This window comes from Rhinolophus ferrumequinum, chromosome 26 (genome assembly GCF_004115265.2).
Source record: "Rhinolophus ferrumequinum isolate MPI-CBG mRhiFer1 chromosome 26, mRhiFer1_v1.p, whole genome shotgun sequence".
NCBI lineage: Eukaryota > Metazoa > Chordata > Mammalia > Chiroptera > Rhinolophidae > Rhinolophus > Rhinolophus ferrumequinum.
Genome location: NC_046309.1, coordinates 21770978 through 21788674, shown reverse-complemented (window position 1 = coordinate 21788674; position 17697 = coordinate 21770978). Strand labels below are relative to the sequence as shown.

At 36.0% G+C, this 17697-nt stretch overlaps 1 protein-coding gene across 21 annotated transcripts in view; it reads right to left on the bottom strand.

The window, feature by feature from the left end:
* CADPS2 (calcium dependent secretion activator 2) overlaps positions 1-17697 on the bottom strand; it is a 473581-nt gene that overhangs the window by 112611 nt on the left and 343273 nt on the right. For all 21 annotated transcript variants that reach the window (XM_033098855.1, XM_033098852.1, XM_033098844.1 and 18 more), the window contains 2 exons: positions 10874-10975; positions 106-169 (listed from right to left, as the gene is read on the bottom strand). In XM_033098855.1, coding sequence (XP_032954746.1) covers positions 106-169; positions 10874-10975 — 166 coding nt within the window. The remainder of the gene's footprint in view (positions 1-105; positions 170-10873; positions 10976-17697) is intronic.

The window sequence follows — 17697 nt, the reverse complement described above, 5'->3', positions numbered from 1 at the left end:
CTCAGGACACACTCATGAGAAACGAGACTGCCTGCCTAGTTCAATAACTAAAATACACAGCAGCTGACAACGTAAATAGATGTATAAAGTAATGTTCAAACATACCCTTTCCAGTAAAGAAAGTGTAGCTTTCAGGGCACCTTCAGGTCGTCCAAAGGGAAAACAGTATCTTCAAAAACAAAAGGAGGAACAAAAATGTGAAACATTTAACATCCAAATTGTGAAGTAATTCCCTCTTCTGTTACCTGGCATGATTGGAGAACGATGACAAAAAGGTTAAAGTAGCATCAACCCATCTGGGAAAATGTGAACTGCTGCGGTATTACGCAGTCCCATGGTTTAAATGCCAGAAGAAATAGAAACAGTAAGGGTGCAAACTGTGATGAAAAAGGCTCCAACGTTTTGATGACACATCTACAGAAAGAATATAGTAATCAGAAAAGAACCACTGGGCTCCTACAAGTGAAGATACTTAAAATGCATTCTGTAATCATGTCTTCGTTATACAAGCTTTGGGATAGGATGAAATGACTTCCCATTTCTTTCTGTAATTATTATGTGTGCTTTATGATGGAAACACACATCACAGACATATTTCTAGGACAAGGTTCCAGCTCCCCTTTCCTGACATTTGCCTTTCTATGCTGGTGTCTAACTCCCCAACCTCCCCATACAAAACACACACCTTCTGCAGCTTTTGCCCGTGGAGTCATGTATCCCAAGCATTTCTAGGCCCCTGTATTCTTAATACACACCTGCAACTGAAGGGCAGGTTATGTGGATGTTCTGATGTCAGGGTCAGAGGCTGGGACAGTGAGTGGGCTCCTGAGAGGTGAGTTGTCACATGGTGGTGACAGGTTTATTGCTCTTTACAAGGGGGTCCCTCTTCAGGTCACTTTCCACTTAAAGAGAACAGAAAGTCAGGGCCACTTCATCCCGCTGGAACGCCTTGCTTTGTTGAGACAGGTTCAGCAAAGCTCCCCTCCCTGACTAATGCCAACCCCACTCCCACCCCCAAGATCAAGTGCTACAGGCAGCTGGGCTGTCCTTTGGCTGCCACCTTGCTCTGACTTAGAAATCTTCAAACCAACAACTGGAAAAGAAATATACTTATTTCCTTTGCCTTGGTAGACAGTATCTACTGAGATGTAATTAACAATGAAATTATTTTTTTCACATTGTAATTTTTTCCAAAAAGCACATCTATTTTAAGTTAAATTTGTTTTATAGGACCAACTTTTAATGCGAAGTAAAAAGACTGATTTCTCACAGAGCAGTACTTAAGTATACAGAGGGTGCCAAACAAGTATATACACATTTTATGAAAGGAAAAAACTGTGTTAAAATTGTAATACTAAATATATACCAATGACAAAAGATTACTACAAGTCATGTGCATACATTTTTTTTGGAACCCCCAGTATATTAGGATGGGGTTTTAGTTTTGTGCATCTTTTATTAGTTTCCGATCAATGCCAATAAGTGTCATATAAATCCAGTATTCTTCAGAATACTGTTTATCATTTCATTTCCTAGAAAAGGTTTCCTTCCCTTAATCTTGCCTCTTTGCCCTGTTACCCTTCCCCCCACAACCAATTTATTTTGATAGTTTTCTTGTGCAGTGGTGCTTTTTAGAGCATTAGCAAATTAGCAAAGTCGCTTTAATCATTTTGTATACCATAAACCTTAATCCACCTTTAAATAAAACACAAATTGGGTTCTTGTAGTCTCCTCCCCTTGCTTAAATCTTTTCAGTGTATTTGCATAATCCACTCATTGTCTTGCCTATTGTTTATTTCCATTAACCTGTGGGTGATGCATTTTATGAATGGAATGTTACTGATCCCCAGATTACATTTAGCATTTCAGGGCTCTGAGGTCCCACTGGGCATGTTCTGAATTAGCATTAGCTGCCCATGATGTGTAACTAATTCAACACATTTACAGAGCGCAAGGAAGCCGGAATCAATAAAGTACAGAAAATCACTGCACAGAAGCTTAATTAATCTTTACAAAGCAAGTTTTAAAAGAAGGGAATCATTTTGTCCTGCCTTTCAGGATAAATATTTTGGGTTTTCACCACTTGGACAACTCTATAATAGCAATGCAAGGTGGAAAATACTCAATTATCAAATAAAATTTAACCAAGCTTAATACCTAATTGAAGTAAATTGAAATTCCTCCTACACTAACTTCAGTAATTACACAGATAAATGAGCCCGTATACACCTGTCCTATGACTAAAATGTTTATTTTCCTTGGCCATTTTAGATATAGTATTTATTTTTATCAAAGTTATGAAAAAGAGGAGTCTTTTATGTCAGTTCTACTCCACTCCCCAAGTAACTTCTCTAGAAAAAAAAAATACTTTTAATTGATTCTTTTGGTATTTAAATACCACATCCCCAACCTACACGCTAATATTTTTAATTCTTGATTTTTCAGTTTTAGATATTCTAAGTTCCTACTATAGAAGAGAAGCATTGAGCTTTTTTTAAATAGCGTTATTTAGTGATGTAAGTGACATATAATGAATTTCACATATTTGAAGCATGTCATTTATAAGTTTTGACACATGTATACATCTATGAAACCATCACTACAATGAATGTATATATTCATGACCCCCAAATGTTTCTTCCCCACCCATGGGGCCCAGGCAACCACTGAATTACTTTGTCATTTGGATTAGTTTGCATTTTCTGTAATTTTTGGTAGTAGGAATCATACAGTAAGTACTTTTTTGGTTCTCATTTCGCTCACTCAGCATATTTTAATATTTTCATGCTATTGCATGTATCAACAGCTCACTTCTTTTTATTGCTTGGAAGTATTCCAATACATTGCATATCCCTTCCTTGTTCATGGTCACCTGGCTTGTTTTCACATTTTGGCTATTATGAATAACGCTGGCATGAACATTCACCTAAGTCTTTGTGTGGACATGAGCTTTCTTTTTTCTTTTTTTTTTCCAAGTAACTTTTTTATTTCAGACAATTATCAATAAAGCACACAAAGCAAAAACAAATTCTAATTTTTTCCAAAAGATACACAAATCTTAAGGACAGCCATTCATTTTATAAAAGTCTACACTATCTTTAATTATCTTCTTTATCCAATACATTGAACACACAGGTATCTTTCAGTGAATCCATCCACTGCCAAAGTGAAGTTAAATTGGACATATGCTTTCATTTCTTGTGGGGTAATACCTAAGAGTGGAATGGCTCGGTCACATGGCAGGTACTTACATTTTTAAAAACCTGCCAACTATTTTACAGAGTGGTTTTTAATTCCAGTGTTTGCAGAGTTCCAGTTCCACATCCATGACAATGCTTGTTAGCTCAGTGTTTTTCGTTTTTGTTTTAATTTTAGCTACACTAATAGGTATGTAATAGTGCCTCTTTGCAGTGTTAATTTATATTTCCCTGAAGAGTAATGACGTTGAGGATCTTTTCACATGCCTTTTCACCATCATATATCTCTGGTGAAATATCCTGAAAGAATTTTGTAATTGAGGTATTTCATTTCTTATTAAATGTTAAGAGATGTATTCTGGGTAGAAGTCTTTGTGGAATGTGTATTGTGCAAATAGTTTTCACATTCTGAGATTCATCTTTTCATTCTGTTAACAACGTCTTTGGAAGATCAAAAGTTCTTAATGTTGATGAAGTTTCACGTAACATTTTTCTGTATGAAAAGGTAACATTTTTGAAAACTATGTCTATCATGGTTTTGGTGTTTTATTTAAAAATCTTTGCTGAGTTCAAGGAAACAGATTTTCTGTTTTCTAGGTCTATCCATTTTGATCCATTTGTTGAAAAAAGTATACTTTGCAAACTGTACATTTGCTGAAAATCAGTTGATCATATGTATGTGAGTGTTTTTCTGGACTGACCATACCACACTATTTTGATTACTGTAGCTTTATAAGTCTTGAAGTTAGGTAGTGCTAGCATTCCAACGTTACTGTTCTTTTAAAAATTATTTTGGGTATGGTAAGTTCTTTGCATTTCCATATGAATTTTAGAATCAGGTTGCCAATTTCTACAAACTGTATTGGGATTTTGATTAAGATAGCATTGAATTTATAGATCAATTAGGTTTTCTTTTATTTCTCTCAACAAGACTTTGTACTTTTCGGTGTAGAGGCTTTGCACATCTTTTGTCAAATTGAACCCTAAGTATTTAATAATTTTTGTTGCTATTGTAAGTGGTATTATTTTTCAATTTCAATTTCAGATTGCCTGTTGCTATTATACAGAAAAAAATTGATATTTATATATTTAGGATCCTTTCCTAAACTTACTAATTAGAGCATTTTTCCTTCTAGTTTCTATAGAATTTCTACATGGATGGTGAATAAAGACATTTTTACTTCTTTTCCAGTTGGATGTCTTTCTTTTCCTGACTCAATGCACTGGCTAGAACTCCCAGTACAATTCTGAACAGAAGTAGCAGACATCCTTGCTTGTTTTTGATTTAAGGTGGAAAACATTCAGTCTTTCACTATTAAGCATGATGTTAGTTGTACGCCTTCCATAGATGCGCTTAATAGGTTGAACCTATGACATACAGTAATAATAATTATTTTAACACCATTGTTTATAAATTCTATCTTTTGTGTCATTTTCACTTGTTTTGATTGGTTCTATGCTCTTCATTGGTCATATTTTACTGTTTTTTTGTGTGTGTGCCTGGAAATTTTTTACTGGATGCTAGGCATTGTTATTATACCTTATTGATGGCTGAATACTTTTGTATTACTTTATTCTTGAACTTCATTTTAGAATGCAGTTAAATTACTTGAAAACAGTTTGATTCATTTGAATCTTGACTATAACCCTTATTAGGAGAGACCATGACAGTGTTTATTCTAGGGATAATTTTTTTTCCACTACTGAGGCAGAACTCTCTGATTATTCTACCTGATGTCCATGAATTAGAAGGTTTCCAGTCTGGGTAGTAGAAACTAGAACTACCAGCCTTGTGTTAGCTTTGGGGGATTTTCACCTGTAATCCTTTCACATAGTTCTTTGCCTGAGTTTGGAGTTTCCTCACATACATATACTGAGCAATTCTTAGCTGAAGCCTCCTTAGGGACCCTCAGCAGATACCTGTAGGTCTCTCCACTCTCTCTCTTCTTTAGAACTCTGACCTGAAAACACTGATTGTCTTGGCCTCCCTGGACCTCCAGCTCTGCCTCCTCAAGTCGGGATGTCTACTTGGACCCACCCAGGTTCTTCCTCTCTGGGACACGTCCTGAAATGCTCTCCTGGCAGTAAGCAGGGAGATTAATTCATTCATAATTAATTCATTTATTTCCATTCTTTAGGAGTCACTGTTATTCATCGCTTTATGTTTAGTGTCTTAAAAAGCAGTCCCCCTCACCCCACACCTGTTTTTTGCCCTTTAAAAAAAAAAAAAAAAGATTGTTGTAGGCGGGAGGGTAAACTCCCCGTTACTCCCTCTTGGACATGGAAACTCTTCTTTTTTTCCTTCAGTCCACTTATCTTCACCCTAAACATAATTCCTGTCCTTCTCATCCTTCTAATGTAGTTACATCATTTCCGGGGGTTAGATCTAAATTCACTATCTATGTTACTACATTAATTACGTAAACGCCCTAGATAACTGAGACACAGTATTTGCTATTATTACTTTTTGTGTCTTGCTTACCATTTTGTTTCTAATTAATACTTGTCTTTGTTTTTAATTTCCTGTTTTTATATACTGAATATAATACAACTGCAAACTCTAATACCATCTAATTAATACAATCCTGCACTCTATTCTAGGTGGGTAATAAATCTTCTCTCAATATGTTAAAATATCTCAGTGCTTTGACAATTTGATCTACTTGAGGAATTTTCTGACTTGCTCCAGCAAGAACTGGGTCTCTAAGCTCAGTCATCACTTTGGGGTCTCTATTAACCATGACTAGGAGGGAGGAGTCCCCCATCTTTCATGCTGATTTCCTGTTACAGGGATCTTAACTCCCTTTTTTTTTTTTTTTTAATTTTTATCCTTTTTCTCGGTAAACTGCATTCTCCAGAAAGGGAATATGGGAAGCACAACTCTGAAGTCCCGCGTATCTGAAAATGAGTATTATTATTCTACCATAACCTGTACTCAAGAATCTTGCTGGTATAGAATTCTAGGTTGGAAGTAATCTTTCCTCAGAATTAAAAAGTCACTGATGTACTGTTTTCTGGATATCAGTATCACTACTCACATCAAAATGAAATCTGCAGAAATGATTTTTTTTTTTAAATTCTGTTCACTGCCTGACACATAGTAGGGACTCAGTAAATACCTCTAGAATAAATCAAAATTGGGAAGCCCTTCTATTAGGTTGGTGCAAAAGTAACTGCCGTTTTTGCAATTATTTTTAACCTTTTAACCAGCAATTACTTTTGCAAGAACCTAGTAATTCTTGATTCTTTGTATTTTAGGATCTTCTCTTTTATCCCCAAGAATCTGAAATTCATGAAAATGTACCCTGATTAGTATCTATTTTAATCACTGTGCTGGATACTCAATAGGCTCTTTCAATCTGAACACTTATGTATTTTAATTCTGGAAATTTTTTTGGAATAATTTTATTCAAACTTTACTGCCTTGTCTTAACTGTCTCTGGAATTCCTATTATTTATGATGAAATTCCTAGGCAGATCTTTAATTTTTCTTATCTTTGTACTCCTATTTTCTTACCCGTCCAACCCTACTTTTTGCAAGGTTTCATTAACTTAATCTTTCATTACTGTGTATGTATTTGTGTGCCATTTGCATACAATTTCTAAGAGCTTTTATTTGTTACAAGGTTTTCTTCCCCTTCCTTCCTTCCTCCCTTCCTTCCTTCCTTCCTTCCCTCCCTCCCTCCCTCCCTCCCTCCCTCCCTCCCTCCTTCCTTCCGTTTTTTTTGACATCTTGGTTTTGTTTTATACATGCTCTACCTTCTGAAACCTCTCCAAGAATATCAGTAATAGATTCTCACCACCCACTCCTCTTCCATTTTCTTCTTCCCATACAATCTTTGTTATTTTCCAAATTGCTTTTTAAGAATTTACTTGCTTCGGGCTGTGTGTTCCATAGCAAATGCTTTCCGCAAATGTCTAGTCATCTGACTGTCTAATCATTTTCAAAAGTGCGGCATTAAAAAACTCAGTGAATGGAAGCTCTGTGTACCTGTGCGGGCACACTGGCCCATGGTCTTTGTTGAAGGGGAGTTTGGCTGGGCTGTTTAAGTGGGAGTCTTTACTGTCCAGAGGTGAGGCCTTTTTTTCTTGGGCTAGTCAGGGTCCCAGGGGAAGACACTTATAAACCTGCCAGCCTACATTTGGGGAGTCAAGCGTGTGAGCTGGAAGAAGGCTGTGATTCTCAGATTTCAGGATAAACGTTTATTTAATCTCCATGTTTCCACATATAATCCCTAACTCTAAGTGTGCCTGATGTTTCCGCTATCCCAATCCAGGTACCCTCTAATTCTACGCTTTCCAGGGAACAAATCTGCAGCACTCTTCCAGGGGATGAGAGGGGCAGTAGGCTAGCTACTGAGCTGGGAAAGAAATGTAAGGATCTAATGAGTTTTAAGCACATTTACAACAAATCTTACTTCACTCTTAATTTCTACAAGAGCTTGATACTGGCAATTCCTAAACATTTTGGTGACTGTATGACATAAATCAGATTGTTTCTCTGTTTTTCCCACTGCCAGCTTTCCCTGGGTGGCTAAATTAGATACCATTCATCCGACTTCCAAAAAATTTTTCCCATTTTTTCCCCCTCTCTTACTTTAGTTGTCCTTGTGGGTTTATGTCTTCTGAAAAATAGTGTTCTGTTATTTTAGTTAGGTTGTGGGAGGAATCTGACCCAGACATGTATTAATCTTCCATCTTTAACCTGAAGTTCCTCATTTATGTTTAATTTAGTTTGCCATATTGTTTTATCTGTGTCTTTGAAATATATTTCTGGAATACAGCTAGACCCAAATAAGGTAATTTATGTTCTTCATAAATTTTAACATAAGTGGCTAAGGACTGTCATGTGGTAGAATCTTTATGAAAATCTTCGTGGACAATTTAAACATTTTTACAAATTTGCTTATGTGGGACACCTAAAATTTCCTCTGTTATAGTTTAGTCCCTTTTACTCTTATCCAGTCTTCTATGGACTCAGAAATAAACAGAACTGGCAAAATTTATACAAACTCTACAAACATCAAAAGGGAATATAAAAGTCAGCCCAAAATTTCTAGACCAATTCATTTCAGTTCTTGTCCTTAGTACATCAAAGAAATAAAGCTAAAAAGGGATTAGAGAGTATATCTTTAGATAAATTATTAAAAGAGGATGTGCATATAAGAGAAAGACTAAAACTGAGAGGAAATTAATACGGTAAATAATGTGTAGAACTGTCGTTCCCTTCCTCCCCGTGTAGTTGCTGGGCAGCAGTGAGGGGGATTGAACACCCCTAGTGGGATGGTGGTGATGGTGGTGGTGGTGATGGTGGATCTGATTAGGCTAATTCAATCATGGGGATCCCATTGCTCTTTGGTGACTAACTGAGGGTGTCCTGTGCATGGGCGTTGCCTGGCCACTGGGTTTGGTTCAGGACTGGTCCATGACCTATTTAGGGCAAATGAGATATGAGAGGTAGTTTGCTAGGATTTTCTAAGGAAACTTTTCATGATCTGAAGAGAGCGTCACAGAAAGAGATGGCCTCTACTACCGTGTTTCCCCAAAAATAAGACCTAGCCGGACAATCAGCTCTAACGCGTCTTTTGGAGCAAAAATTAATATAAGACATCGTCTTATATTATATGAGACCCGGTATTACATTATATTATATTATATTATATTATATTATATTATATTATATTATATTATTATTATATTATGTTATGTTATGTAAGACCCGGTCTTATATTATAGTAAAATAAGACTGGATCTTATATTAATTTTTGCTCCAAAAGATGCGTTAGAGCTGATTGTCTGGCTAGGTCTTATTTTTGAGGAAACACGGTACTTGCTCTGAAAATTGGCATGTATGGATGTGAGGCCAAGGAATTCTGTGGTCTTGACATCAATCTGGGGATGAAGCTATCCCGTGAAGGAGGATAGCCATGTGACAATCACAAAGAATCAGAATTATGGCTACTGAATTCAGCTGGTCTAGAAGTCCGCCCTACCTGAGACCTGCAGGTAAGTAAGTGCACACATTTATTTGTTTAAACCTGTTTGAGGTAGGATCTGTTACTGGCAGATGAAAGCACTGATACAAACAACCATGGTGAGTTATACAGCTACTGATATGGATATTCAACTGCATGATAAGTTCTGTCTCAGTGTCAAAAAAGGGAAAACTCTTTGTGATTGGAAGGCCCGGACAGTAAATTTAAGGGTCTCTACCCAACCTAAGAGACGACACTTAAGAATAGCAAAGGAAGAAACAGTCTCCGCAAATGCAAAAAAAGGCCTTACTCGTTTCTCCATTTCACTTATTAAAAAAAAAAAAAAACAGCACAGAATTCAATCTTAACTCTGTAAGTTGAACTCTGCTATGCTATCAAAAACAGTGTTCCATAATGTGAGTTTATTGGTCTTTTGGGCAAAACCATTCTCCAACGTGAGACTGCTTTATGCATTGCAGTCCTAAAGCCACACTAAATGACTGTCCTTATGTCTGGTTATTGTGATAATGAAAATCTTCTCTCATTCACCTACGTTAGGGTGGTGGTACCAGCTCCAGATGAAATCACTAATGTAGAGGAACGATTGCACAGTGCATCCTTTAAGAATGTCTTCCTTCAATATTACTTTAAAATCAGCCTAAGCTTTTCATATTACAAATAAGGAGACTGAGGCCCAGAGCGGCTAGCTATACATGATTCAAATGGTCAAATACCATGTTTCCCTGAAAATAAGACCTAACTGGAAAATAAGCCCTAGCATGATTTTTCAGGATGACCTCCCCTGAACATAAGCCCTAATGCGTCTTTTGGAGCAAACATTAATATAAGACCCGGTTTTATTTTGGGGGAAACACGGTAGCAGTGTTTTCAAACTGTTAAACGGGAATATTAACTGAGTTAATTTTCTCAGTAAGTTCACAAGAAACGATTCTAAATCACATACCTATAATTTGACAGACATCTATAGGATACAATTTGTGGACATGGCAACATTTTATAGGCTCTCTATAAAATGATAAGAGCGGTAGAAAAGGAAACCTATTGGCATATTTCTGTTTTTAACCATGAGGTTCTGTTGAGCTAATGATAAGAGGGGGAAAAGAAATATTATCAACATATTTATCTCTCACACTGCAAATGTTTCTTAGTATCAATAGTTAATTTTTTGAGCAAGAAATTATGGTAGGTTCTGTGGCCCTTATGCTCACAGAATGTAAGTTAAAAAATAAGTAATGACTTAAGAAATGTACATCATAGCTAAGTGAAGACTGGTGACTGGTGAAGACTATAGATAAGACTTCAGCGTTTCCACTCGTTGCTGGAATAACTAAGGAAGGAAGGTTCTGCTGTGAAGGTGGGACTCCAGCGTCTCCTTGCATGGTGATGCTGAGAGAGGGAGGATGTGTCACAGGAGCCAAGGAGAAAAGGCTAAGCAAGGAGGAGAAACGCACCAGGCAAGCAAACGGTACAGTGGAACGGGCTACAGGGGGAAGGAGCCTCCTTAACTGAGCAGCAGGAGCTGAATGGCAGGCTTAGAAGCAGACCACAGATTGAGGACTGTAGAGGAAAAGCTGCTGATAATTCTTGAGTAGTTCAAGGAAGACATAAACATTTGTAGGGGATTAGAGGGTTGAGTGAAGTAATAAAGCAAATACTGGTATTAATGAATAGAGTATATACCTGAAATGGCTTATCTGATTTTCTAAAAGGAAAGAGAGTCTCTCTTTTATCTCCTCAAATCTCTCTTTTTCTTCCATTGAAACCGTTCCAATTCCATCAGGCCTGAAAAACAATCAGAATCAGTAATTTATTTTATATATTTCATATCTATATTTATCTATCTATCTATCTATCTATCTATCTATCTATCTATCTATCTACTTCCCTGAAAAATCCAAATAATTAAGGAAAATACATTATCAGTCTACTGTGTATGTATTACTTGTGTCTATAGTGGAAATTTATTGGAGACATTTATAGCTATTTGCTTCATATTTTGACCTGGAATGAACGGAACAAAATTATTCTCTTTTAGACAGCCTTCAAGGTAAAGGATTACAATAAATATTTTCCAGATCTACAGAAAACAATGACTAGTCCTTGAGAATGTCAGTGAAAAGTGTTTTGCAGTGGTACCAGACATTTGACCAATTAAATGAACATCCCCTGAATAGAAATATTATAAAAAATATACCGAATGCAAGCTAAAATGTCTTAACTGTTTCTTTTCCAAATAAAAATTAGGCTAATGTAAAATAGGAGACTTCATTTTAATTGTTGTAAGAAATGTAGCAATTTTGGATACAAGTAGTGGTTTACTGCTCTAGTTTGCTTAAATATGTGGGCATAAACATAAAAATAAATATTTGAATAAAAACATACAGAGAGAAAAGTCCAGCTATGTTTCTTTTCAAGATATTGGTGCTTAACCAAATATCCTTATGGAATCCAGATGAGTTTTCATCAGGACTTTTGAAAGTCGTTATGAAGATTGAACACAAATCTTCTTTTACTAAGATTAGGATTGAAAATATATCTGGTGGCAGAATTTATTCTATATAAATTTAAGCAACCGGTTGTATAGCAACCATCTAAAATTTTGAGCCTGTAAATTTTAACTATCTCTGTTAACACAGAGAAAAAGGTATAGTAATCTCATAATCATTTCAAAATCTATATATTTCAACAAGATGAATCTTTTTCCATTTGATAATTCACACCAATTATTTCTTCCCTCGATTAGCTCATTTTTCTAAAGATTATATTTTAACTCCCGAGTTATGCATGTATCATTCCAACTTACTAATTTTTAATGTGTATGTATAAAATAGGTAGAAACAAGGATTATGAAAAACAAAGAAAAACGAATGCTTAAAATAACTTGCCCAACAAGATTTTTTATTTGACGTCCCCACTGTTTTTTTAATGTGTGTGTGTGTGTGTGTGTGTGTATGATGCTTGTACACGAGTCAATTAGAAGAAAAACAATTAATGTTAAAGCTATATCTGACTCACACTGACATAAAGACCTTTGATTCATCTCAAAGCATCAAGTCTGAAGTTTATTTCAATATAGAGTAAATAATTTATTTCAGAAATATACATGCTGCTAGAATTTATGCTTTGAAAATATTTCTTCCAACTATGTTTTGTTCCTAAACAGGGAAAGATCAATTACATAACGTCATAATCAGCATACCACATCACATTTTTCCCCCCATCAGAATGCATTTGAATGTTAACTACAGAAAAACTAATGGCAACATATCCGTCTTTCAAATACTTTTAGGAAAAAGAAAAGAAAGTCTGATCTATAAATAATAAAGTAATGAAATTTGAGCTAACTCCAATGTTTTATCATAATTAAACAATGGGATTTTTCACATATCACTTCAGAGTCAATTCTCACTGAGCAAATGATAGCACAAAACCCAGACTATAACTTATGAACGCACTGACAGTGACCAGAAAAGTTCAACCTGACAGTTCTATATAAATTAATAATGTGGGAGGTTGGGCATTCACACAAAAACAATACACTATGTTATTTAGTAGGCAGCAACAAAAACTCATCCCACAAAGTCGCAGGTGGTTATGTCCCTAAATACACCTAAGCAAACTTGATGGAAACGAGCCAAGAACTCATCTTTATTGTTCTGAGGACGGACATCCCTTTGGCTCTGCTCTCTTGACAGACTCCACATGGGTGTATCGGAGTGAATTTTACTCTTTGCTATCACTGTCAAAAGAGACAGGGATCCACACGGATAGGGCAAGTTGTCCTGTCATATGAAGCATCACTGGGGCATGCTGCCTACCTACAGAATGGATTCAGGAGGTGAAAAGCGAGAAAGGCAAGTCAGGGGAACGCCACTTATGTCAATCGTTAGCAAGATAAAGTCTATTACACACAGTGTACAGTCATCTTTTACCTGAGTTTAGCACTAAATTAAGTCCACATGGACAGGTTCAATAGAACATTTCATATTTTGGATTTGCTCTCATTCCTATGTCCCTATTTTAGTGAATACACCAGACTATGTACTGAATATTAAGTATATGAAACGGCCTTCTATATCTAAATTATTGGGAATATCTAAATTATTGGCAACTTTGCTGCAGTCAAGCCTAAAGGTAAGAGGTCCTTGTAAAATTATTCTTCCAACAAATGCAAACACTTCCTGTGTCATCAATATCTTCCTGTCATGATCACTATTAAAACAAACATAGCAATGAGCAATTACAAAATTTTAAATATGTGCCTGGTACTGTGCTAGCTGTTTTATATGTCTAACAACACAGGATGTTCATAGCAATCCTTTCTTCAGCCTCCAAGGAAGGAAGCTAAGCTACAGGGGTTCCAGGAGGTTAGACTGCTTCCCCAAAGTCACACAGCTGGTAAGTGCTGGAGCTTGGACTTGAACCTAGGTCTCCTGCATTCCAAAGTCAGTGCTCTTAGTGTGCCCATGCCTTATTTTCTTTTCCCCATCTTCACACAAAATACTAAAGAGCAAAAACAACAACAACAAAAACCCTATTAGAAAATGGAAGCTTTATCTGAGAAGCAATAATGGGGGAACTATTTTAAATACATGTATATCAGACACGTTCTATGTTATTTGTACCATCAGGCAAAGAGCTTAAAAATCAATAACATTTAAAATACCTACTGATTCAATTAAAAAAGACCAGAACAAAGGAAGCCCTAAATGTGCTTTCATATATTCCCAAAAATGTGCTTGTAGAAGCCTTGAGAGATTAAACCCATTACATTTCGCGAACATTTATCTAGCAGACTCAGTGTCATAAAAGATTTAAAAGAATAGCTTTATAAGTTCAGTTTATAATTCTTGGAGCTGTACCTTCAAGACACATCCAGCACCTGACCATGCCTCACCACTCCTGCTGCTTCTCTTCCGGTTCCAGCCATCATCAGCTCTCCCCTGAGTATGGCTACAGCCTCTTTGGTCTCTCTCCTCCAGTCTTTTCCTTGCCAGAGTGTTGTCAACACATTACTGTGAGCTTTTTTCAAGCATAAGTCAAATCCCTGTAATGGTAGCAGTCACTGTAACAGCCAAAGCCCTTAGAATGGGCTACAAGACTGCATCTGACTCTCCTTCCCTACACTCACGCTCTGACATCCTCTACCCGCTCGCAGCAAGTCCCCTCACTCCAGACTCACCAGGCTCCTCTCTAGCTGCAAACATATGGAGCATGCTCTGCCCCAGGGCCTTTGCATTGCTGTTTCCACAGCCCGGGACCTCTATCCCCAAGTACACACACGGCACGCTCATCTCTACTGACCTGACTCAGGATTAGCGAGTTTATCTCTAACTACCCGATGTAAAGGTGTAATCTCTCATTCCCATAGGCCTCGTCTCCTTTTCCAAGATTTATTGCTTGTTGTTGTACCTGTGGCTGTTAGCCAACATGTAACATATTTATTTACTTGTTTAGTGTCTGCCTCCTTTGTGCTGTACTCCTAATGCGTAGAATAGCAGCTGGCATGTTGTTGCTGCTTAATACATAGCTGCCAAAGAAATGAATGAGTGATGTACATAGAATATAAAAATATCAGTTATATTATGAGAACTCATGAATTAGTAATACCACGTATATTGCTTATTAGCATTAATATGGCATAAATTATTTGGAACATTTTTAAAATAATATAAGAGTAGATAAAACAGGAAGTTTTTTGAAGAGTGAACAGGCAGAAATTATAGTTAAGTGTTCTGGGTAAAACGACCTCTAACAAAAGTTAGTATGTATTTACATTTAACAGAAAAATTTTAGAGTTTACCTGCTATTTTCATTATTAATAAAATGATTTGCATTACATTTCAGGAATAAATTTTTTTCCTGAGATAATAAAAGTAAAACAAATAATGCCTCTTTGACACTGATAAAAAGACTATGTTAAAATGTGATTACTGAAGATTCTAACATAAAGACCAATTTTCTGATTTGAATGTTCGTCTAGGTTTAACTTTATGCTGATAAATAAATATTAAAGTGATTCCAATGAAAAAGGAAGGTATTCTCATGTATCAAGATTTAAAATTTTCATTTTCTCATGAGGCCTGTAGCTATTGAAACTACACGCTTTTCATAGAAACAGAGTGTTCGTGAAAGAAGTCTAAGATATGAACAAATTGTAAAATACAGTTTAATAGTAGATACATATCTTTTAATTACAGATATTGTCAAATAAGTTATGACATGGAACTTCCTTCTGGTATTACATAATAAGCAACTGAACACCAAATGCAGTTGTGTTCTATATTAATTATACTTCAAAGATTCTTAAAAAAACAACTTCATACAATAGAACCTTCTGCCACTAATGCTTAATAGTCTGATCTTACATCTGCCTATGGATCACATTCTGCTTTAAGAGAAACTATTACATGTGGGCACGCGTGCACACACATGATAGTTTTTTTGAAAGCCACATTCATCCCAAAAATAGTTTCTACATATACTAAGGCCTACACAAGTTAATTTCTTTAAATTCTTCCATGAACTAAGGTATTTTATAATTTGTGCTATTCATCATTCTGAGCAACAGAGACGTACCAGCTGTCAAAACGTTTTAAGGACCAGTGGTCCTGTGACATACTCCAACCACCGGGGCTAAACAGCCCAAGGATATTTTGAACAATACAAATTATAAGACCTTTTTGGAGGTTCATAGTGAAACCAAGGCATATTAAAGGAGTCTGAGAAGCCTGATATAAAGACATCTGTCTAACTTTGTTTAAAGAGCACGTCCCAAAATTATGTAGGCATGGGATCTCCCTATAATCCCCACTTAAAAAAGCATCGTTTAGGGCTGATGCACATTTGTTCTATTACTTAATGAAAATTCTAACATCTGCTATGATGATTTTCTCAATCACTTTTCTCAGCTGCACAGGTTCTAGATATTTGAGGGGCAAGAGGATCCTTGGCTTTGTCATCTGTAGGAGTCTGCATATTGCCGAGAAGAACGTGCCCAGAAAGCTTGTGAGCGGAATAAATACAGAAGGAGTGAACAGGGTAAAGAAACGTCTGATAAGTTGATGAGATCGCTTTTCTTCACCCTTCCCCATCAAACCCCTCCCTCCCCGACTCATTAGGGAAGTTTGTTTGTCCTGGCAGTTGGGTGGCTTGTGGTAAAAGATGTTCTGCAAGCAAATGACAAAATTCATGGCGCTTCTGAGTTTCTTACAGGCTTCTTTTCACCTGCCCTGTCCTATGAGGAATGTATGATATCTTAGCTTCCTCTAAAGAGAGTGAGAAGGGGAGAGACACCTAGAGGGTGGTATTTCTGAACTGTCAATTCTGCTTGCGGCACAGCAGGTCAAAGTCACTTTGCACTTCGTGTATTTCCCAATATCCATTTGTGAACAGAATAAAAAAGAGAGGAAGACACAGCACGAGAATGAGACATGATGGAAGATGAAGGAGAAAACAATAATCTCTTCTTATTTTTTGTTCCCCAACCTATAACACCTCCTATTGTTTCAAACAAAATGATATATCATTTGGATGGCCAAGTACGACATAATCAGTGTCCTTTTACACATCCTGAAATTTTACATATCCAAAGAAGAAATTAATTTGACCTCTATACATTCACTGAGACAGAAGAAACATTTTCTGTGAGAAAAGATTTTTAAGACATTTTGAAATCCTTCTTCTCTTTTTCCAAACACTCCTCCCTCCCAATCCTTTCTTTATTTGAATTTCCTAGTACATTCTATTTTTTGGAGGTTTTTTAGAGAGTAGACATTTCTACAGAGAAAGCAATTGCCTGACTCTTTGAAGACATATGATCTTGTGACTCTGTTAAGGTAGTGATATCCCAAGGACAGTTATCAAGATGTTTGATAACTGGCCTCTCTTGGAACCAACCAACCAACCAAAGAAAAATTCTTAGACTAATCCAAATTAAATTCACTGCAGCACACAATTCTGAAATTCAAGAGAAACAAAACACTGGGGGGATTTTATAATAAAAATAATGAGAATTAAGGTTGGTGTAGAGTATTCTCTTCTATTAATATTACCCTCTGACCCATTAGTATTTTTCTTAAGTGACTTTTTTTTTTAATTAAAGGACTATATAATTTGGACAGAGGAATTCAGAAAACAACACAAAGACAAAAATTAAAATTTCCTATACATTTCCCAACCAGAAATTACTGATAATACCATTTTGTAAATATAATTCCAGTTTTCTTTGTATAAATCGATGGATATAGTGTACATTCTAAGTCATAATTTGATTATTTTAATGAGCTGTAAACATTTTTCATATCATTTAAATATTCTAATATATGTTTTTTAATGGAAGTATGATATTTCATTATTGTATTTCTTACTCCCTTCAATTTTTTCACCCAGCCCTCCAAACCCCTCTCATCTGGAAACCAAAAAAGAAAAAAAATATATAATGAAAAGTTACAAGTACTTAGAGTGAATTTCAATCAAATATTACATATCAAAAATACATAAAA